The 24,167-nt window shown below is 39.0% G+C and overlaps 1 protein-coding gene across 11 annotated transcripts in view; it reads left to right on the forward strand.

The window, feature by feature from the left end:
- L3MBTL3 (L3MBTL histone methyl-lysine binding protein 3) overlaps positions 1 to 24,167 on the forward strand; it is a 98,364-nt gene that overhangs the window by 31,357 nt on the left and 42,840 nt on the right. For 10 of the 11 annotated variants that reach the window (XM_045843735.1, XM_045843740.1, XM_045843737.1 and 7 more), the window contains 7 exons: positions 1,166 to 1,250; positions 2,840 to 2,931; positions 5,142 to 5,246; positions 9,514 to 9,649; positions 11,174 to 11,265; positions 14,032 to 14,183; positions 22,439 to 22,515. In XM_045843735.1, coding sequence (XP_045699691.1) covers positions 1,166 to 1,250; positions 2,840 to 2,931; positions 5,142 to 5,246; positions 9,514 to 9,649; positions 11,174 to 11,265; positions 14,032 to 14,183; positions 22,439 to 22,515 — 739 coding nt within the window. The remainder of the gene's footprint in view (positions 1 to 1,165; positions 1,251 to 2,839; positions 2,932 to 5,141; positions 5,247 to 9,513; positions 9,650 to 11,173; positions 11,266 to 14,031; positions 14,184 to 22,438; positions 22,516 to 24,167) is intronic. The other variant, XM_045843742.1, reaches the window with a different exon arrangement.

A 24,167-nucleotide genomic window follows, 5' to 3' on the forward strand; every position in this document is an offset into this window, starting at 1 on the left:
AGTGTCAGCCTATAATAAGTGCTGTACTGGAAATTACAATAGGGCATTAGGATTTGCTGACTTTGTTAAGCTGGGTTGTGTTAAGCTCCCTTTGTTAAGAGAGGCCGCCCCAGAGAAGGTGGCATGAACAATGTGATCTAAATAATAAGAAAGAGCCAGCATTGTGAAGTTAGGGGTGAGGAGCCCTCTGGGCAATGGAATAGCTAAGGAAAACTTCCTAATGTGTAGCATGTTTTCTTTGCAGAAATAAAAAAAGACAATATAGTTGAGAGTAGAGTAAGAGGAAGCTGAAGAGGTCCAGGACATGTAGGGCTTTATGGTATATCAGAGTAGTGGGTTTTCATTTAATTCTGATCATGATGGGAAGCCATTGGAAAGGTAAAGGCAAGGGAATCTTTTGATATAATTTATGTTTTAAAATGATCGCTCTAGCTTTCACATGGGAGAGCAAAAGTGGAATCAGGGCACCAATTAGGATTTTATTGCAGTAGACTAGCTAGGAGGGCTGTGTAAGATAGAACAGTGGATTTGGGATCAGTGTTAGAGGTAGGGTTGTTGGTGTGTAAAGGAAAGAGAAGAATCCAGGATAACTCTTAGGATTTTGTCTTGAACCACTTACTGAATACTAATGCCATTTACTGAGGATGGGAAGGCAAGGCTGGAGTATAGAACCTAGAGTTACTTGAGCATCTTGAGTTTGAGATGCTGACATCCAAGTGGAGATCCCAAGCAGGCAGGTGGATGCGTGAGTGTGGCATCAAAGAAGAGGTCAGGGCTGGAGGATGGACTGGGGATATTGGCACACAGATTATCTTTAAAACCTAGGGGACTTGGAGGAGATACCAGCAAAGGGACTAAGAAGAGAGGCCCCTTGAGGTGTGGGCAAAATCAGAAGAGAGCGGTCAGGGAGCCCAGTGGAGAAAGTGTTCCACGGAGGCAGGAGCAGGATCGCTGCTATTCTACTGTGTAATTGTTGGGAATGCTCCTTTCGTAAGGACCTTAGGCTGAAAGCAACACTAAATGGCATATTCTTACTTTCCGTAAAACTTAGGACACTAAATTGTAGAAAAGTACAAAAAAATTAATGCTTTTTGACAGCTTTCTACTTTTGTCAGTGCCAATTTCATGAACTTCTAAAAACCACAATTTTCCATTCTTATTGTAGGAGAACAAACAAGATGGAAGAATCCTGAGGGGGTCCCAGAGAGCCCGAAGGAAAAGACGAGGTGATTCAGCTGTATTAAAGCAGAGTGAGTTGATTAAAAAAAAAAAAAAGGTTTCACTTGCAACTTTATGAAATTTAAAAAATTTCATGCAGGTAGACATTTTAGTCTTAGTTGTAATACATGCTAGGGCAGTTAAGGTATACTTCATTTTGTGTTTTTTTTTTTATTAAATTTTGTGAGTAAAGATTTTGGTTTTGATGATTGCTGGGGGAAAGGGGTATAAGGGGACTAAATGGTAAAGGAAAAAATACAGTAAAGATTAAAAAAAGATTATGGTTTTGAGGAAGTAGATAAGGGAAAGAGTGGAAGTTAGTATGGTCTTCCAGTTAGTGTCGGGCAAACACAAGAACATCTTCCTTTATGTGCTCATCAAATAGGTTTCATTTACTTCTGTACCTTTACTAAAACCTGTGTTCTTGTTCATTTCCTAATATTGTAAGTTTCTTTTAGTTTCTCTCAAACCATAGCCTCCTGACCATTTTCTTTTTGGTTGTTCCCCTGGCAGCGCTTGATTCTCATGAGGAATCCAGCCCTCAGGCCCTTTCCCTTAGTACTTGAGTGGATGAACTCACCACTTCCTTTGGCATGGACCTTATGTCATTGTCCGAGAGGTCTCAGTGGCCTCCACTGGGTTTTATCTGCTGCCACATGTGCCTGAGCAGTTCCTCCTGTTAGGTCAGTCTGCTGTGCACAGCTTCACTCCCACCAAATCAGGGTCAGGAACCCAGTGCTTCTCTTCTGTGATTGGATGCATTCCTTGGTTGTTTGTCTGTTAAGTCTTCAAAAAGAGTTTGAAGTATTTCTACCTGCCTCAAGCATACAGCCTGCCTTTCACATGTGGGGGGGATGACTTCTATTTTATGTTACTGAGATTAAAGGGAGTCAATTCTCAGTTTCTTACCGCTTTGCGTCAAAAAATGTCATTTATCTTTCTCTCCCTTTTCCTTCATTTCTGTTCTCAGGGCCCTGTCTCCTCTGGGACCTTGTTTCTTTAGTCCTTTATTTTTAACCCTTAGGTATTCAGACTTTTTTCTCTTCATGAGCTCCACCTTAGCTGGTTCAGTCTCACTGCCAAAATACCATTCTCTTTAATTTTGTTACCTATCAAGCTATTGCATTCTTCCTTTTATTTCCATTATTTGTCAGATTAATCTAAAATAAAATTGAATTTAGTTGACACCATATCATTATCACTTATATATCTTTTTGTTGCTCCAAATCTGGCCCTCACTGAGTCAGTTTTCTTCCTTTTCTTCCAAATTGGTAGCCATTACCTAACCACTCAGTGCACTGGCCACTTTCAGTCTTCAACTTCTTGATCTCTTAGGCAAATTTTTGAGGGTCCTGCCTCTGGAAGTGCTCACTTCCTGTAGCTTCCGTGGTACTGTTTTGACCTGCTCTGTCTTCATAATTTACCCTGAGTTCTCCTGTCTTTCTTCTGCCCTCCTTACTGTGGGTGTACACTATCGTTCACTGCTTAGCTTTCATTTCTTTGGCAGAGGAGGGAAGAGAAGAGACAATTACCAGCTGTGGTCATGAGAGAAGAGTGAGGCCTTAGTGGTATTTAAGAAAGTAGAATTCACATGTACATCTGTGGTTCACTTGCCTTTCAGGTTTGCCTCCTAAAGGAAAGAAAGCCTGGTGCTGGGCATCCTACCTGGAAGAGGAGAAGGCAGTGGCAGTGCCAGCAAAGCTGTTCAAAGAGGTCTGGCTCCCTGGAGAGCTCTGTCTCTAAGGGCAGAGGAGCTGCACTACTGAGCTGCAGTCACGGTTGTCCTTGCCACTGTCTGTTTAGGACGTGTGACTTGGGATGATTTCTCAAACGTACTGTTTTTCATGTGTGTACTTACGTGGAGGGATACCTCTCAGTACATGCACACCTTCCACCCGTGCGTGTGCAAGGGCACAGACCTGTGCACATGCCCTTTTCTCTCAGCATTGACCAGCTTTCACTTAATTATAAAAGATGCTTCTGCTATTTCTAAAAAGCTAGTAGATAAAGAAAAGCTGGCATGAAATTTCATGTCAACAACATGACTTTGGGAGAATAAAAATGAGTTACTGAGGTTTATGATACTCCAACAAAAGTCTAAAAACGAGTTACTGTAGTAAATATAATAGAAGTATTTGATTGTAAGTGATTTAAAGTCAGTTAAAGGTATAGATACCAAGTGGAGTTCTAGCCAGGAGCTGCTGCCCGGGGGCCAAAACAGGGGTCAGGAAACATTTCTAATAAAGGGCCAGAGGGGGAACGTTCAGGCTCTGTGGTGCGTCTGGTCTCAGTGCAGCAGCTCCGCTTCAGTGCTCTAATGAAAACAGCCACAGACAATATATAAGTGAATGAACGTGGCTGTATTCCAGTGAAACTGTAATTACAAAAGCACGTGGCGGGCTGGATTTGACCCATAGACTATAGTTTGCTGGCTCCTGGTTTTAAATTACTTAATTATATTTAATCATGGTATGTAATAAGTCTGTTGTCAATACCTTGTTATATATGTAGGAACATAGGGACTTTTTAAAAAGTGATGACTAGTAAATGTTAGGATGAGTACATCTACACTAAGCATATTTAATTTAAGCATAATAGTTATTGCTTATGAACTTGTTATATATAATTATATTCTATAACTTTGGTTCTTTGAAGAATAGCCTTTTTACATTTTTCAGAAGAAATTACATGTGGAAAATGGAAACAACTGTACTTGAACAATAAAAAAAATTTTTTTAAAGAGAGTAACATGGACAGGAAAAACAATGCTCTAAAAAAAAGAAATTGTATGTACAGATAAGCTACACACATACACACCCAAATCCTTTCCCCTCTGTTAAACCAAATGATAACATATGTTACTCAAAATATTGTCAGCTTTGCTTTTTTGTTAACTTAGTTTGGAAATTATTTCATCTTAGTTCATTAGTTCCTTTATTGTTCTTTTATATTAATGCATACAATTTCATCTTATTGCTGTTCCATAATAATTTAAACTGCTCCCTATTGATTGACATGTGACATATTGACAAATATATGACACACACATATGTATGACATGCATGTCAACCAATAGGGAGCACTTCAAATTATAGATTAGACATAAGATGGAATACTCCATATACATATGAAAGATAGATACACAAATCTTTTGCCATGTTTTAGTGAATAACCTGTACACCTGTCATTTTGCACATATGTGAGTAAGTCTGTTGGATAATTTCCTGGAATTAGAATTGCTGAGTCAAAGAGAATATTTTTAATAGATACCATGGGATGGCTAGAGGTCGTACCGGTTCATATTCCTGCTAGTGATGTGCGTGTGGGCCTGTTTCCCTAGAGTCTTGCCAACAGCTTATCAACCTTTTTGTCTTGACCAACCTGCTAAGTGAAATATATTTTTGTGTAATTTCACTTTGTGGGACTCTTGTGGGTGAAGTTGAGCAACTTTTCAAATATATAAGACATTTAAATTTCCTTTTCTGTGACCCATTTATGGTCTTACCTGTTTATGGTCTTCGTCCATTTTCTATTGTATCATTAGGTGATCCTTTGTTTGTTTGTTTGTTTTTTAATTTTAAAAACTTTGTTCAGCCCTGTGGCTCAGTTGGCTGGGCATCCTTCCACAAGGTGAGAAAATCAGTGATGGCCCCGGCCAGGTGGCTTGGTTGGCTGGAACATCATCCTGTCCACCCAAAAGTTGCAGGTTCGACCTCCAGTCGGGGCATGTATAGGAAGTAACTGATATTTTTCCCTCCTTCCTTCTCGCTCTCAAATCAATAAACATATCCTCAGGTGCAGATTTTTTAAAAATTATGTATTTGGTTAAATAGTCTTTATTTAAGAATGGTGATTATTCATGTTTTTAATTAGACCTTCAGGATAAAAATTAACTAAGAATGCTGTCATTTTTTTTATTATAGTATCAGTCCTTTCCATACAATAAAAACGGGTTTAAAGTCGGCATGAAATTAGAAGGCGTGGACCCTGAGCATCAGTCTGTGTACTGCGTCCTCACTGTGGCTGAGGTAAGCTTTCCTTCATCTTTATTTCTAAAATAAAATGGTGATTATGGAATTTAAATAATGGGAAAATATGCCACTTGTTGAGCGCTTATTTTATGCCAGGCATGGTGCTTAGTGTTCTTTGTGTATTACTTCATTTAATCTTTACAAAACTCCTCTGCAGGTCATGCTTTTTCATCCCTATTCTCTAGATGAAAGAACTTAAGCTCAGAGAGGTTAAGTGATGTATACAAGGCCACACAGCTTCTAAGAGGTAGTCTTTCCCATGCTATGTTCTTTTAAAATTTTTTCTAAGATTGTATGTATTTATTTTTAGAGAGATGGGAAGAGAGGGAGAGAAACATCAGTCGATTACATCTGGTTAACACCCTGACTGGGGACCAGACTTGCAATGCAGGCATATGGCCCAACCAGAAATCGAACTAGTGACCTTTCAGTTTATAGGACAATGCTCAACCAAGTGAACCACACCATGAATCAGGGCGCCCTACTATGTTTTTTAGCATAAGGAACAGATCAACAGATGTATTTTTTTTTTTTTTACTATTTTGAGGTATCTCTGTGAAATTTTTCAGGAAAAATTGTCCAAGTCAATTATATATATCTTAGTCTAATATACAAAGTGAGGCAAAAGTACATTTACAATACTGAGTATTTGAAACACAGATCTTACTCTTGTATTATTATTTATTAATTATTACATTATTTTCCATATGAAAAACTGTAAACTACTTTTGCCACACCCTGTATGACTGAGAACGGTTCTTAGAATTGCTCCCTCCCTTGAGCCAGGGGTGTCCATCTGTTTAAACATGTCCCCAAAAGAGTGAGATGATCTTGTGCATTAGTTTCACTTTCCATAGCAACCTTTCACTTAGTGAATCTGTTGCAAGCCTTGGCTTCTCAAGAATGTGGCCACACCCGATGGCTGGATGCTGAGGGTCGCAGTGAGTGACAGTGCACAGTCGCAGAGAGAGTACCATGGGGCAGTGCTTTCCAAATACTAATGAGTGCTTACTAGTTCTCCGAAAAGCTGCATTTTAGGAAAGTGTGGTGAGAAAGCAGATTCAGTAAGCACAGACTGCTTTTGAGATGTTGAGGTGTAAAAGGGAGTGGGATCCTTTTAAGGCCTGTGTTTGTAGCGTGTTTCAACTCTTGGGCTTGAAGAATATTTATTTCAGCTTGTCTAGTTTTTTATTATAGCAGTAATGTTTGCTCATCATGAAAACCTCAACTAGTATCAGAGTATATATTACAAAAAATAAGTCCTCTCCCATCCTCTTCCCTGATTTAATATCCCAGAGATAACAACTCTTAGTAGTTTTCTGTATTTCCTCCAGATGTTATCTCTTCGTGTAAAAATATGTACATGTACATTTTTCTCTTTTACATATTAATGGTATCATCCATAATAGTTTGTGCTTGCTTTTGTGACAGTGTATCTTCTGCAGTATATATACATAATATTTTTTAACCATTTGGTAGTATTCCATTACACTGAATTGTCATAGTTCTTTTAACTGCTCTCATGTGGATGAAAATCTGAGGGGTCTTCACTTTCTCATCACTACAAGCAGTGCCCGCGAGAATACAGTTACAGACATTAAAGTTTTTCACTCATGTTGCTATTTGTGCTCCAAAAAAGGTTTCTCAGTTGTTCCATTCTCACCAAGAGTGTAGAAGAAGCCACCAGGGAGCCCATAACTGTTGAGACAAGGATAGGAGAAGGGGGATCTAGAGTGTTTGGGGAGGTCCAGCCTTAGCCAGGGGCAGGAGCTTCTCCTTGGGTTCCATCCAGAGGGATGGGGGTGTGCACAAGGGGGCTTGCCAGGTTGGCAGCAGACGTTTGAGGGAACGCCCTTTCCACAGAAGGTAAATCATCGGCCTGGAGTGAGGATGGAGTTTGTAAGTGAAGGAGAGGGAGGAGGATTTGAAAGGATTTTTAAAAGACGTGAAGAATGGGAGTGGAAACTAGACAGGCCCTTCTGGAAGGATTGCTCTTCAGTAGGGAGAGTCCAGGATACAGGGACATTCAGTTCTCATCGAGTTAGATATATTTCATAAATAGCAAATACTGAACTATTGCTCCTAAGAGAATTAAAAGGTTAGGTTCCTGTGAGCCTCTGGTCACAACATTTTTGTCAGCTGATTAATATGTAGCCTTGTTTATGTGTTTCTGTTTAGACAGCTTATCATTTAATATCTACTGTTAAATGGAGGAGATGCCCAGGAGGAGGTGTCCTGGGAGCATCTGGGTTCTCGAACTGAATAAAGGAGGTCTTCGTAGGGGGGGTGTTTAATAGTTGAGAGGCAGTGCACTTTCTAAATGAGACAGTGTCCATGGGGGACAGTGTCTGAAGTAGAGAGGAAATGCAGGGAGCCAGGGTCCAGGGTATCGGATGAGGCACCCATGTGCGTGATGGAACTATTCAGAGTGGAGAAGAAAAGAGTAAGCCAGGGGCCGTGTCTGATGGGTGGGAGGGGACAGCTGGGAGAGGAGCACACAGGATGATAAGGACAGTGTGGTGCAGCCACATGGCAAGGGCCTCAGGGATGGAGAGCAGGGGAAGGAGCAGCCTCCACATGAGGGATGGCTTGAGAGGGAACAGCTAGGATGCCTTTGAGTAAGGAGGTTGAGGATGTAGGAGACAGTTTACCAAAACATGGGGTTCCAGAGTCCATAAGGCACAGTACAGAGATGGGGGGAACAGAGGGAGGTTGAGTCGGACAGAAGCTCAGAGGTGACACCGATGGACTAGAAGAATAGATTAATAAAGGAGCTTATTGCTTAGGCACTGACCAGAGACAATTGAGTTTAAAGCGAAGTAGGTTTGCCTAGCTCTCAGGATTATAGGAGAAGCTGCGCCTGAGCTCCTTCCTGGCGTGGGGTGGATGTGGGCCATGGGACAGCCACCTGCCCTTCTTGGGAGATTGTATTTTCAGGGATCCCAGTCCCCCTTCTGCAGAGGGACACGAGTCTTCCCTGGGGGCTCAGCTCAGTTGTAAATTTTACGTAATATAGCAATGCATTCTCATTGAAAAAAATGCTTTATTTTATATAAGATAAAATAAAAAAAGTTCATCACTCCATTTTGCCTCTTCCTTTTCACTCCCATTTCTAAGGAGAAATTATTGTTAATACCTGGCATATATTCTTGTAGACATTCTCCCCATATGTATATGTACATGTATGTATACAAATGTGTATATGATACACATACTTATGTGTTTTTGTGTGCATGCATCATGACATACACATATAAACATGTACACATAAATACACACATGGACTCAACATACACAATTTTCTCATTACCTGACTCACCCTCTACAGTTTGTTTTAGAGGACTTGCCGTGGCAGTAACAGTACAGCTTCTTTTCTTTTTGGGGATTGTTCATTCCCCTGGCTGTGGGCTCTCGTCTCAGGCTTCATATTCAGGCTTCTGCAGGGCGGGTGCTCCTACAGTGCTTAGAGGTCTGGTGTGGTGTGTGGTTCCACTGGAACACATCTGCTGTGCTAGGGGGAAGGAAGATTGAGAGGCTGGACTTCTTTCTAAGAGCCCAAGCAGAGCATGACCCAGCTGAGACTCCATAGACCCATGTGACTTTTTAACTTGGAATTCCCCTAGCTGCCACCCTTTAACATATGTACTTCCTCAGCTTTCAACATGGGTCACATAAAGTGACTTCTTACTGACATTATTCCAGGGAGCCTCTCTCATCTAAGTATGCATCGGGTAGGCTTTCCTTTCTTTCTGCCAACCCAAGAGCTGGTCGAGAGGAGGGTCTATTGGGCTTCTGTGTGCGTGCACTAGTCTTGGTCTGGCTGAATGTCACCATGTGTGGAACTGTGTAAAGGACAAGGAGCCTGCACACAGACAGTGTGCAGTGATGCCTCCACCCTGGGACGCTGCAGGGGCAGTGTGCCCCCTGTGCTGGGCTGGCTGCTTGTCTGCCGCTCTCCATGGCAACACATGCTGGCACAACACAGCAGATGAAAGGGGATGTGTATACATCAGAAAAGTATCTTCATCCCATATCCACATGCTTCCAGTGGAACTGGAGGTAAGGCCAGAACCCAGAGGCTCAGCATTTCTCGTATACACAATAGCCTTGGCCTTTACATTTTGTCATTTGTTTGCTTGTTTTTGCAGCTCTTAATGAGGGTACTTTGATTAACACAAACTGTACCATAATAGATGTCCATGTACACAGGTATTCTTAGTGTTTTTCTTTTGTTTTTTAATCAATCAACGGTCACCCATTTCAGGTGTGTGGATACCGGGTAAAGCTGCACTTCGATGGATACTCAGATTGCTATGACTTCTGGGTAAATGCAGACGCTCTGGACATCCACCCGGTTGGGTGGTGTGAGAAGACTGGCCATAAGCTCCATCCTCCCAAAGGTATTGTGCTTTTTTCTTTTATACTTTAAATCTATAGAAAGTTTCTTTTTTACATGTTAATTTAGAATTTTTAAGAATCAAGCTTTATAATTCAGGTAGGCCCAAACTCAAGCTTATTGTCCACAATTAAAAATACGTTCATTAAAGTGAAAGAAAAAAGTAGAATCCTATTGAAGAGAATAAACTACCATATGTCCATGTACTGATTTGCATATAACATTTGCATGATACTTAATTTTGGCTACAAATATATTTTAGCTACATATATATATATTTTAAAACTGATTTAGAAAATTACTTCTAACTTATTTACAAAACTAAGTTTATTTACTGATAGTTCCATATATAGAAAATCTCAAAAATTGTGCATTAAATTTACAGATGTTAATATTTAGGAGATTGTAAAGCACAATATAACATTGAAAATTGGTTTAGGCTATGGTTGAACTAATAACAATTACTTTTTAATTATTGAGTGCTTTATATTACAGCCTGCCCATGATTTTGCCTGTTTCATGTTTATATAAAAATCCAGAAATAACAGATACCATCTTTTCAGTCCATCTTCATTTAATAATACCTTATTTCCTTCTTTTTGAGCTGCTGCCTACAGTATTGTTTACATGATATCAAAGATTTAGGTTACTAGTTTGATATTTTGGGCCTGTCTCAGTGTTACTGTTTTTTTGATGGACTAGCTATCCTTTGGTTTTAAGTGAAAAATTAATGGCAAAATGGTATTTCCAAATGGCTGAAGGATTAAACAAAAACACATAGAAAAAAATGAGGGCAAAAAATAAAATCTGTAAACCTTTGTGTAAATTGACCTCTTACATGTGGTGAATTATTAGCTGTTCTTTTCTTACTGTCTTCTGGACTTTAAAGAAAATAGAAATAGAGCAAATGAACAGATAAAATAAAATGCCAGATTTCCCCTTTTTAAGGAAATGTTGGTTTTTTATCAATATTAAACATGAAATTGTGAAAATTAAGGCAAGGATGTTTCCATTATTGTAATTTACCAATGTGCTCACTTCATAAATCTCAGATTATCAATCCTCTGGTGATAGGCCAGAAAGATTTTATCTGTTCTGTTACTGTTTTTCCAGCTTCCCATTTATACAAATTAGTTTCCCAAAATAGAATAGTGAGGGAAAAATAAAGAATTTGACTACTCTAGATCACTAGACTGCTACTAGGGAATTACACCTAAATACTGATAGAAGTGAGTGGGAAATAAAAGGAAGAGCACCTAAGTATAATGTATATTTGCTTCCTTACACCTTTTTTTAAGACCTATTGCTATCATTCAGAGTTGAAAAATACATATATAATTTATCATAAATAAACAAGACCTGTGTATAAAAATTCATAGTTGTGAATTATGTTTTAAATTTTATTTCTTAAAAAAGTACTTGTCTCCTGACTTTGGCATGTCTGAGTTACAGGTAAAAGTGGGGATAGAAAGCTAAGTGTGAGACATTTTGATATGTTACTAAGTCTGTTTATGTGTTCTTACCCTAGGTTATAAAGAAGAAGAATTTAATTGGCAGACTTATCTGAAGACATGCAAAGCCCAAGCTGCTCCCAAATCATTATTTGAGAATCAGAATATAGTAAGTACATCCAAAATACGTTTTCTTTGGAAAAAAAGTAGCTGTTGGGTTGGATAAATTACAAGTGTTTCATAGGATAAATAACAAGTGATAACAAGAAACTATAACAGATTTCATTGCTTTGGTAAGTAGAGTACTCTTACCTTAGTTAAACTTTAAAATTAGCTTAAAATCTTCATCAGTATCTATTTCATAGCCATATCATCATTGCCTTTTTTGGTTGTTGAATGGGAGAAGGCAGCATAGTACAAAATGCAGATGTAATTTACAATTAAGGTGCATTAAAAATTAAATTGATGGTATGCTTTATTGTCATTGTTTCCTGCTTAGGAGTGATGTTCAGATGGGATTCCATAGTGTAATAAATGTGCAGCCCTGTTAAGATTTGCATGCCTGAGACTATTATTTACTTTCACTGCAGTGTCTATCTTTACTGTAACAGAAGCACAATCTGGATGTATGTGTGTTCTCTTTGACCTGTATTACTACTTTCCTTTACCTTTGGCACCTCTGCGGAGGCCTGGTACTGTACATACATTCTTCCTGGCCCAAGTTCTGATCAAATTGGAAAGAATGGAGAGTAAAGAGGTAGAAAATCAAAATATTATCCTTACAACTGATAAGAGCTCAGTTACATGGCCTATATTTGCTGTCAAATGAGCTTCTTGATTCTGAGCCCTAGAATTAAAGAGATTTACTGGCCCCTCCCATCCCCCCACCGAAACCCAGGAGCACTGGAGCAAAGCACACATACCCTCCCACAAGAACAGAGCCACCCCCTAGAGGAGCATAAGTGGAAACCATGCACCCTGTAGTATGGCTTACATTGCTGAGTGTGACCAGCTCCACCTTCCAGATCCACCAGGCAACAGTGAGTGAAAATGTGGAATGAGGCAGCAACATTTCAATGAATGTTCCCTCCAAATGAAAATAAATATGAGGATTAGGTTCTCCCCCAGTCCAGATAACCTCCATTTGGGAAATGATTTTACCCAGTTGTTTTGAGCATCAGTGTAATGCCTACAAGATTCTCTGATTGAATTAAATATAAACCTGATGGAATTAGAGAACTGAAGAGAGGCGTGCATTCACATGTGTGTGTGTGTGTGTGTGTGTGTGTGTGTAGGTAGGTAGGTAGGTAGGTAGCTAATAGAGAGAAAATGAACCAGGTTTATAGGTCAAATTATCTTAGTTGAAAGGATAGATTCATTGCTGAAATGTAAATACTGCATTTTTGGTGGGTATTCTCTGTCAAGACAAGGCCAATCAGGTGGAAAGCTCAGTGGCCCGCTCTCCCCACTCAGAGTTTCCTAATCCCTGTCTGGTTCCCTGATGAAGACTTCAGTTGGAGATTTGAGTGACTGCTTTAAACCGTCTTCTTAAATTTCATGCTTTGCTAGTACACAGCTTAATGTATTGGGCTGTGTGACTGGTATCTAAGAAGCAATTGATTTTTGCATTTCTAGATTCCTCTACCTTAGAATACTCAAATATTTATGATCAGAACTCTGACAAATAATTGCAGGACTTAAAAGTTTCAGTAAAGGTGTCTCTGTAGCATTAGTGACTGCTTCTTCAATTCACACAGGACTTAATTCTTAATTTTCAGGTACATAGCTGTCTGCATTTTTGTAATGATAGCAGTACAATTATAGTAAAAAGAGAGACAGCCTCTATTTTGCTTGGAGTAATTAGAATTGTATCAGGATACATCAGTGTGGGCAGAAGGATTATTATTTTTTTAGAAGTACAGCAGTATTGTGATTAGTATAACTAATATCCAAGTACACTTTTTTGAGATTAGGATATTTTTCCTCACAGAAGATTTTAAGGAATGTTTACACTTTACTACACTTTATACTAAATTTTATTCAATTTTTATTTTTTAAAGGTTTTATTTATTTATTTTTAGAGAGAGGGGAAGGGAGGAAGAAAGAGAGAGAGAAACATCAATGTATGGTTGCCTCTCATGTGGTCACTGGGGACTTGGCCCGCAACCCAGGCATGTGCCCTGACTGGGAATCGAACCGACGACCCTATGGTTCATAGCCTGAGCTCAATCCACTGAGCTACACCGGCCAGGGCAATTTCATTGAATTTTTATTACCTTAGTTCCATGTTCCAGATGGCTGATAATCAATCTATGAATGTCTTCACATTACAGACTGTCTTTGAATGGCCATATATATTAATAACCAGTTCTTTGGTGCTGTTGTGGATAATATCGGTAGTGTGAAATAAAAGTTGTAATAATTTGCAGCATTTGATTTACGAAGATGACCTACTTTCAGTAGAGTACTCTTTTGAGAGATCTTTTCAGAAGTGGGAGTGAATTTGTGCTGACTCATACACATTTTTAACTTGATAAAGTGCATATTTTGTGTGACATAGTTCTCATTGTTAACTCTATAATCAAGGAGGAGAAAAACAGGAAGTGAACTTACCTGGTGAATAAAACTTGCCTAACTAGTACAGTTGTCTAAGGTACCAAAACACATATTAATATTAATTAAACTCTGTGAGGTCGTGGGTGTTTTAGTTTTGAGTTCCAGATAGTTAAATGGGACAGTTAATTGGGTGTAGCAACAGGGCATTTTTCTTATTGCTGCTTGTTGGAAACCGACCCTGCTGTAAAACTGGTACATGATTTTCAAATTATGTGAATACAGCTGATGGATGCCAGGCCTTTAAGCAGAGGTGCCGAGAGGGTGCGGGGCTTGCTGTCGAGTGTGTGCTTATCTCTAATTAAATCTGTATGTTTCATAGACAGTGATCCCATCAGGCTTTCGAGTCGGAATGAAGCTTGAAGCTGTGGACAAAAAGAACCCTGCATTTATCTGTGTTGCTACGGTAACAGATATGGTGGACAATCGTTTCCTGGTACATTTTGACAACTGGGATGAGAGCTATGACTATTGGTGAGACATTTTCCATTGCTCTGTGTGCTTTCCCTAATTTACTGTTTGTCCATGTAAACCATGGTTTAAAAGCAATTATAGTGTGAAGCTTAGAACAGAAAATAATACCGCTGCCTCACTCTTTTCCCTTTCAGATTTATAACTTTCTACCTGTCCCATATGGCATGTATTTCTCAATAACATCCTTTAGTTCTGCTTCATGATTTGTCTTCCAGTTGACTTCCTCCTGTGGAAGCACAATGTACGCACCCCATCCCGGCACGTGCTCACCCTGGGAGGCACACACAGACTCCCAGTTTCCCCTGCCTCTTGGGCATCATCCCTTATTTTTTAGAAAACTAATTCTCATTTGTCTCTCATGTTTTATGGCTGGTAGCTAATTTAACAATTCATAATAACTAAATACAATATATTAAGGAATATTGTTTTTTATCCTTATTGTGTTTAGATATACTACATAAAATAGTAGGAGCGATGTATTATAAAAATAATTATAATAGAGCCATTCTATTTTTATTAATTGAATTAATGATTTTCCATATCTAATTCATGTTCATTGATCACTACAATTCATTTTTTGATGAAAGGCATTTCTAAAATATTTACCGTATTTTGCTGTGTATAATGCGCACCTTTTTTTGCCCAAATTTTTGAGGGAAAAATAAGGATGTGCATTTTACATGGATATAATGATCATATACCATGGGTATAATAATGGGCATAATAGTCCCGTGTATAATGGGCACAAAAAGGTGGGTGCACTTTATACATAGCCCTTCCAGAGAAAACTTACAATGAGAACACTTTAGAGAAGGGACATACATTTATGAAATAAAACTAATGTTACAGTATCAAATGAATATTAACTTGTATAAATGTTACTAAAGTTCAGGGAAGCTTTCCTGGCCTTACTTTTTAGTGCACATATATTTAAATATTCAGTAGAGGCATCAATAATTTGCTTTACTCTTCAAATTGGAGTCATAGACACTCATTAGGTTTACTTGCATTATTTTATAAAAAAGACACTGAAAGTCATTTGCTATTTGATTTTTAAAATCCTTTTTTTAATTTTTATTTATTATTTTTAGAGACAGGAGAAGGAAGGGAGAAAGAGAGGGAGAGAAACATCAGTGTGTGGTTGCCTCTTATGTGGCCCCAACTTTGGGACCTGGCCTGCAACCCAGGCATGTGCCCTGACTAGGAATCGAACTAGCTACCCTTTGGTTCGTAGCCCATGCTCAATCCACTGAGCCACACCAACCAGGGCAATTTTTAAAATCCTTTTTGTTATATGTTATGTATCCTTTTTACAGAATGTTTTTAATGTAGATAAGTAATTCTATGATTACATTACAGACTCATTTTGGTGTGTTTTACCCCGGCTTTTTTCTGCAAAGCATAATTTTACCTCGTAGGGTATCTTCTTACTCAGTTTGAAATAAAACATTTGTTGAAACAGAGACTGTTTCAAGTACACACAAAAGAAGAGTAATGGAGTGATCCTCCTGCAGCCTTTGCCAGCACCAGCACTTACCAGTTTATAGTCACTTTTGTCTTCTCTGTATTCTCATCCTAAAACCCAAACTCCAAGATTATTTTGAAGCAAACTCCAGATATTATAGCATTTCATCTGTGAATTTTTCCATATGTGTCTTCTAAAGATAGGGATTTATTTTTCCTAAATATATAATGTTATAAATGCTAAAGTGTTACTAACGTATTTGAACATTTTCCCCAATTGACTTGGGTTTTGTTTGTGTCAGTTCGATGGCTTTGGGTGCAACTGAGGTACATGCTTAGTGATTGCTTTCATGTGCCTCTTGATCTCTTTTCATGTATAAAGTCCTGGTCTTTATCTTTTTCTTCTCCTTGTAACTATTACTGAAGAAACCAGGTTTTGTCCTGTTGGGTCTCCCACAGTCTGGCTGTGTCACCTGAATCCTCGTCCTAATGCTTACCATGTTCTTCTGTTCTTCACATGCCCTATAAATTAGTGGTTTTGTTACATTTAAAATTATTCTTACCTATCATGAGCGAATGGATGGATGAGGAAACTACATTTAGAAATACTGTTATCTGCCTCTTGTGGGGCAGATAGTGCCACCCCACCCGCGATTGATGTGCTGTGATGGCAGTACTGATGTGATGACTGGGGTCAAGGCCTTTGGTTTGTAAATGGTACTTTGCAGCAGTTCCTAGAATTTGTTGAAGTGAGAGCTTCTTGTTTTTAAAGTGCTCATTCATTTAGGGAGAATAGTTTTATTTTTAGCTTTTGCCTGGTTTAAACAAAGTAGTTGAATGTTTAGTTATTTTTGTGGTCTCATAAGTATTACAGGGTTTTAAAAGATAAGTTGCTTATTTGACATAAGATCTATTTCCTTTAAAAATATACTTCTGGAAAATAGTGATGAGGAAGTGTAGGCGAGTTTGTCACGAGAAGAATTTGTCACAGTCACTTCTCTTTGATGCTAACTGCCTAGAGATTAGGAAGGATCCTGAATTCTTTTTTAGAAAGAGCAGGCAATAAAAAGTGATTTTTTTTAGCTCTGATTTTGTACATTTATGAGCACAAAATAATCATTTTTAGGGTAGAATATACTTTGAGGATTTATTTATTCTTCTAACTATTGACATGAAATTATATTTTTGTTAATTATCAGAAAAAGAATATAGTATGTTCTCTTCATCATTGTGCAGTTTAGGTGCATTGAAAATTGCTTAAGTGCACTGGAATTACTCCAGCCTTATTAAATACTGTGTTCTTTGATCCTTGAATTTTGGAATGATTTTTCTTTCCTGCATAAATTACTTACTTAGGTATGTAATTGAGATTACAAATTAGATTGCCTTTCCCAATTTATAACAGTTTAGAAATGAGATTTTTTTCCCCCTTTGAATTGAATAGTGATTTTTATTTGTGTACCTTAGTGGGAACTTAAACACACATACATACACACATATTTGTGTTATTATATGCTTAGTTGCAATAAAACATTTCTTTCTTCCAAAGAGGAACACTTTGTAGGATTTAAATTTATGTAAAATTGAAATCGTTTTTTATAAAAAGAAAATAGTATATATTAGAGTGAAATATATACTGGTTTACCTCTGGGTTACTCTGTACTTTTGTTACTGGTAGTTGGTAGCTATTTAATTGTCTCCCCTGGTCAGTCGCTGGACCTAGGAACAGCCCTCACTATCACAGATGATGGAGTCGGGAAGGAAACGCACCAGAGTGGGGGGGGTCATCAGGGACGGTGGGTAGCCTCTTTCCCTTGTCATCTTCCAGCTGCCTTAGGTTACATTCCTCTCCCCCAGGCACTGGGAAGGAATGTAACCTAAAGAATTGTTGTTTTCTTGTGACCTTGTGTTTCTGGAAACAGGAGGTTATGAAGACAGAACCTCCCTGGCTATTTAGTCAAAAGACCTAGACAAAGTGAGGTTGCAACTTCAGCCATCTTTGAATTTCAACCTGGTGTCCCCCTTAGGGGAAAATCAGCCACCAGATTTATGAAGAAGAGAAACAGAGTTAATGAATTAGAACAAACATGGGGCTGGAGCCTTTTACTGAGTGTATTTAAATGTATTGCAAATTTTTTTAAAGATATGGAACTCTTTTACGTTTATAAATTGAGAGTAATAGTAACTTTATGTGTGTCCTCAAAGTGATGTTGCAAAGTTTGTGGTGTGTTGTCAGTGTCATAGAACAATGTCACAGGTAACAGGTTTGTTACTTGTGAAACTTGGGAAGCACCCCTTGGTGATGATGATGAGTTACAGAGGTGAAAGGAACCTGGGTAGCTGTGCACTCAGCCCTGGTGGGCTCACCATCTGGGGAGAAAGGGGAACACAAACCCACTGGCTCCTCTGAAGGGTAGATAGACGGTAGTTAGTGCTTAACTGTTAGAACCAACTGCTTGCTATCTGTAGTGGCCCAAGGACGGAAGGACCGACAGACTCACACTGGGGTTCTTCAGGAAGGCTTCTTGGAGGATATGGGATTTGCACTAGACCTTGAAGGATGATAGGAATCTACTTAGATCTTGAGATGGAATTTTCCTGGTCTAGGAAAAGCCTGTGTTTTAGCCCAGCATGGGGGTGGGGCAAGCAAGCAAGGGTGTGTTTGGGGAATGGCAGCCAATCTATTCAGTTAAGTGACTTAACTCTTCCAAGCTTCAGTTGCCCCCTTTACAAGAAGGATTAATAATAACATTACGTACCTTTCTCTAGGGTGATGTGAGGATTAAAATAAGAGGTTTAGAAGCAGAAACCAATTTGCAAAAGGTTAAAGACATGACTGACTATAAGGACATCAAGTAGGTGAAGTTTAGCCCTGAAGGTGAAAGTGGATTATTGCTTCAGGGGGAGTCAACCTCTGAGACAGTTTTCTGCCCAGGCGGAATCTGAGCCTGGAGAGAAGGAGTGGAGATATCCAGGACTGTGAGTAATTGGGGACACCAGTCCCCACGGAGAGGCTAACCTTGGGAAGGAAGATACTCTCTTCCCTCTCAGCCTAGAGAAAAATGAAGAACTGAAAGGAAAACTGACAGCAGAGGAATGAGATGGCATCTCCTTTATCTTTCTTTTCCTGGTAGTCCCTGTGTCCGTGAGAATCGGGTGTTATGCTTGCAGGAAATGCATAATATTGAAAACAGCTACTGTGGGGAATGGGACTGGGAATGAATTGGAGATAAAAGCAGAACTGGATAACCCAACCTGCTGAGGTTCAGGGCTTAGCAGTGAAACAGTGATGGAGGCCCTGAAGAGTTAGCAGTAGTGGAAGCCAGGAAAGCAAACTGACAGAGTCATCATCATCATGCTCTGGATTTAGGGAGTGGGAGAGGCCGGGTGTCCTGTATTTCTTCAAGAAGCTGAACCATTACTGCTTCAGATGAAGACTTTGATATTTTCCGTATGTAAGCGTCTCGAAAAGGTTTTTCATCTCTCTGCCTGGATCCGTGGGGCCCAGCGCTTGTGTGCATTAATTTTATTTAGCACTTGGCTGTGCCCAATAAAACCAGGATCTTTTTCTTTTCAACCCGAGGGCTTGGTGAAATCACTTAGCCGCTTTCTGTTTCCATAAAATGAGAATCTTAACGTCTCTTCACTATATGCTTATATTTATAAACATGGATTATTTAAGAAGTATTATTTCTATTATTATCTACCAGTCTGGGTCTGAATTGGATCTTAGCAGGATTCATCATGATTGATTTGTACTTACTTGTGAAATAGACTTAAAAAAAAGCTTTATCGAACTGGACTTGTTTGATGACACACCTAAAAACCCAAAGAAAAAAATGAGAGGTACAGCAATAGAAGATTTGTCTAACTTTTACCGTTAGCTGTTCTTCATCGTGTTTCTTCATGGTTACATTTCTGCTTTTGGACACTAGAGGGGACTAAGAGATGACTTGTGTCACAATAGTAGCAGAAGTGATTTCACAGCATTCCAACTTCTGCGTGCAGTCTGGACTGCTTATTGAAAGTATAAGTAAACTAGTTAAAAATAAGATTATTTTTATCTTTTCTTTTGATTTGGCTTCCTTGTTTATTTTAAATGGTGACTTTAATCAGTATTTAGATAATATTAAAACCTTATGCTATAAGATTCAGGTAGTGCAGGAATGTGTGGTCAAAACATGCCACAGATATGCCACAGTATTTTCCTTAATTGCAATTTATAAAGAAATCCAGTAAAAATCAAAAGAACTAGTAATGTCTAATGCTCTTGCTTTAATCACCATGAACTTGGCAGATGATTATAAAAAGTACATGATAATTGTATTAGCTTGGAAAGAAAAAAAATTAAGTAAATGTTACCTTTTTTTTCCATTTTAAATGAGCACTATATGAATTAACAGCTGTTCCTAAAATAAAAATATCCCTATAATAAAGGCAATACATCATTACTAGTAATTCATAACTAAATGATTGTCTAGGAAAAGAATAATATAGCTGGAAATAGAGCTCCACAGCTTTGTTTATATAATTTGTAACAGTACATCCTAAGGAATTATGTATGAAAATATCTTTTATGAAAATATATATTTTAGGAAATTACCAATTGCTATGTGAAATTGATGTTGACCTAACCTTCCTTATTTTCCTTTCAAATTTCTAAAATGACATATACGTATACATGTAAGCCTAATATATAGATTAAGAAAAATAATATTGTGGGGTAGGGTGGGTAGGAGATAAGTGAATAAAGGAAGAAAGGATGAAATCTTTAATTATAAATTTAAAGGCATTTTCTACTAAGATAATTTTGAGAATAATCAGCATTAAGTCAGAGTTACATAAACTCACCTTCTGTTACTCTTCAGGGTTGTTCACTTAGAAAGGTTGATTTAGAAAGTAGTGACTATATGTTAATGCCATTCACTTAAAACTTTTCTTAGAAAGGTCTTTCATTTTACTGCTTGTAAGACTTGTACTCACCAGGAACTCCACTGTTACCTTCCTGGCTTTCTGTCTTCTGGTTTCCCATCTAGAGGGCTATGTTGAAATTCCCTGATCTTTTAGGATGGACTCCAGAGATACGGATTATACGCAAAACTGGAGTCCTTGGCATCCTTTAAACCAACATTTCCCAAGTCGTTTCTGCAGAGCATTAGTGCTCCACATGATGTTAACGGGTTGCCAAAGTAGCATTTCATAGGGAAATATCTTCAGGAAATGCTAGGTTAAGCCATTTGAAGCTGTTCTGTTCACTTTATAACTTCGCGGTCTAATATGCTAATGATATACTCTATAAATCTCTAAGAGGGAAATGTAGTATTTTCCTGAAATATTCTGACCCTGATTTTATTTCTTTGCTTCATTATGCCTATTATTTTTGAAGACAAGGGTCAAAAATATACCAACTTTTTAAAAAGTTACTAATTGTGACATGGCCTCTAGTGCCTATATTTTGTGATACTATTATAACTACTCCCTTGAATATTGTGTTTGCCTGGCACAATCCCAGCTCTGGCTGCATCCAGCCCTCTGCCCGCTGGGCGCCTGTGCCTGCACAGTTGCACGTAGCTGGAGAAAGACACAGCACACTGACTCTTCTGGCTTCCCCTTCGTGACTGCTGACCTCAAGTGGGCCCTTAGTGCTGCCCCATAATCCTGCTCCGGATCCTTGTCTAATCTTCCCAACCACTAAATTTTCACTGTGTTTTTCACCTCAGAGTTTTCAGACCCCCTTTTCTATTTTCCCTCTCAGCTGATAACCTTGCTTCCTATTTCATTGAGAAGATAAAAACGGAAGAGATGTCCGCATGCTTCCAACATCTCCTCTGCTGAGTACCTTCCTAATCTCTGCCCATAGATGGACCCTCTTCTGTAGCTGTGGGTGACGCAGCCCTGCTCTCATGTGCAGGATTCCATTCCCTCCCTCGGAGTCAGTTCTTTCTTCTGCATCAATAGGTCACTCCTGTCTGTTGAGTTATCTTACCAGGACCCAAATGGAGCAGGGATTTTGTTTGTGTTACAGCTGTTACAGTTCTAGCACCCACAATGGTGCCCTGGTCTAGGTGGTTGCTCAGCATATATTTCTTGAATAAATGAAGTAATATTTCCCATCCTTTAAAAAAATCTTACTTTGAAATAATTTTGAACTTAAAGTTTATAATAGAGTACAGGCAATTTCCATATGTACCTTACCCAGCTTCCCCTAAATATTTCCCTTCCTTCCCCCCTTTCCCTGCAAAAAACCAGACCCTGGCCGGGCAGCTCAGCTGGTTAGAATTACCGTCCTGATACACCAACACTGGGGGTTTGCTCTGCAGTCAGGGCACAGACAAGAAGCAACCAGTGGCTGCGTAAATAAGTGGGACAACAAATCAGTGTTTCTCTCTCAAACTAATAAAATTTTTTAAAACTTTCCTTTTGCTATCTGATGTCTTATATATCCCCTTCCTCTTAAAACAGAACTCCTTAAACATGTTTTCTGTACTGGCTGTCTCCATCTTTTTCCTTTTTCTCTAGAATCCTCCCTAAGCAGGCTTTTGCCTGATCCCCAATGCCACCTAAACAACTCTTACCAAGGATAATGCTAATGACCTTTACATTGATAAAGGCGATGATCAGTTCTTGGTGTTAATATATGGGATGAGTAAAAGATCCTTTGCAGTTTTTTTTCAAGTAAGGCAAATTGTAATAAGGTGCTCACAATCTCTAATTAAGGTGTTTTTTCTTTTACTTTTACTAGTATTTTGCAATTTTTCTTGATTATAATTTTAAATTTGTATAATTTACAGGTGTGAAGCATCTAGTCCACATATTCATCCAGTTGGCTGGTGCAAAGAACATAGAAAAACACTCATCACTCCTCCAGGTTGGTGTATACTATATGCCTAACACTTTTCATGTACGTCAGGGGTCAGCAGACCTTTTCTGTAAAGGGCCAGCTCATAAAGGACTTGTAGTCCATACAGCCTCTCTCACCACTGTTTAATTGGGATGAAACAGAAGAGCAGCCATAGACAAATATGTAAACGCATGAGCATGGTTGTGTTACACTGACACTGGATTTTTGAGAAGAGGCAGGGGGCCTGCAGATGATAGTGGCTGACTCTGTTATCTGGCGTTCTCAGATCCTTCAGCTGTCTGCCCTCAGCCTGGTGCCTTTTCAGCTTGTTTGTTCTCTCTTTCCCAGGCAGCAGTATACCTGCTGATAGTCAGTCTTGTTTTATGTCAATTTAAGTTTATTGTGCTAAAGAACAGATTCTGTGGCTTCATCATAATTGTGACATTGAGTTTCTGAGCATCACTTGGCTGTAGGTGGTTGCTTGTGGACACTCCTGTGAGTAATGAGGCTCTGTTATCAAAGGGAAAGGATGCTCCTTGATTCTGGGAGCTCTTGGGTGGATGTTGCCTGCAGCATGTAAGCAGCAGAGACTCAGCCTGGAGCTTCGGATACGTGTCTCATTCCTCCCAGCAGCTGGTTTCCTTTTTAGGCTTGTCCCCAGGTACTTATTCCTGGATCTCAGTCAGTATCTGGACATTCACTCACTCAGGGGCCAGCCATTCCCTGTGATGGGTGAGGCGAGTCCCTTCCACTTTCTGGGTGTTCTCCTATGTTAAGGGACAAAAGCCATTGTCCTTTACCAATTTACAGTGCTGTTTTGAAGATGAAAGAATATTTACATAAACCATAAAGTGTTAAGGCTAAGGGTTAATAGTTTTATGGCCCAGGTGTGGGGCTGCCTGGGAGATTCCTAATCAGTTCTCCTGTGTCCTCTGACTTAGGTAATATCAGAGTAGTAAATAGTGATCACCACCATCATCATCTAAATTGCTGTGAGGATTCCTTTAGATTTTCCAACTAGACACGGATCTTAATTCTTTCCTTATCGCCTTTTCGGTCATGATCAGAGATCTGTTAAGTAAACAGAGAACCAGTGAATAACAGATTCCTGGTTATGTCTTCGTAGCACTGGATCAGGGACCTGGGAAGGGGTGGTGTAAGGCATTGCTGCTGACTTCTTATGTGAGGCACTTAACCAACTCATCAGTTTTCTTTCACGGACTTTTATAATTCAGTAGAGAAGAAAATACATAGCTCTTTGGCAAATTAAGAAAGTGCAGAATTTTATGTTAAACACATAACAATGTGAATATATTCAGTGCCACTTAATTATATACCTAAAAATGGTGAAAATGGTAAATTTTATGTGATTATATATTGTCACACACACACTTTTTTTTTTAACCCTTCCAAATGAGGAGACTGGTTTGCAGGCCTGTGCCAATGTTACTCTGCTCTTTCACTCCTAGACAAAACTGGTATTGTTTCTCCGGTCCCTTTTTGCTCTGGGCAGACTCCTGGCTTGATGTCTGATCCCCGTCTGAGAAGAAGGGATCCTGGTCCCCTGGTATCCCTGAGCAGCTGCTCTTCTGACTCCCTTGCCATTTTGTGGACTGGTCCCGAGCAGCTTTGCTGGCCACATTTGTGTTCTGTTTAATCACATAATACATCTACTGTTC

The sequence above is a fragment of the Phyllostomus hastatus genome, unplaced genomic scaffold (genome assembly GCF_019186645.2).
Source record: "Phyllostomus hastatus isolate PE091 unplaced genomic scaffold, TTU_PhHast_1.1 phas_contig_40, whole genome shotgun sequence".
Classification (NCBI taxonomy): Eukaryota; Metazoa; Chordata; class Mammalia; order Chiroptera; family Phyllostomidae; genus Phyllostomus; species Phyllostomus hastatus.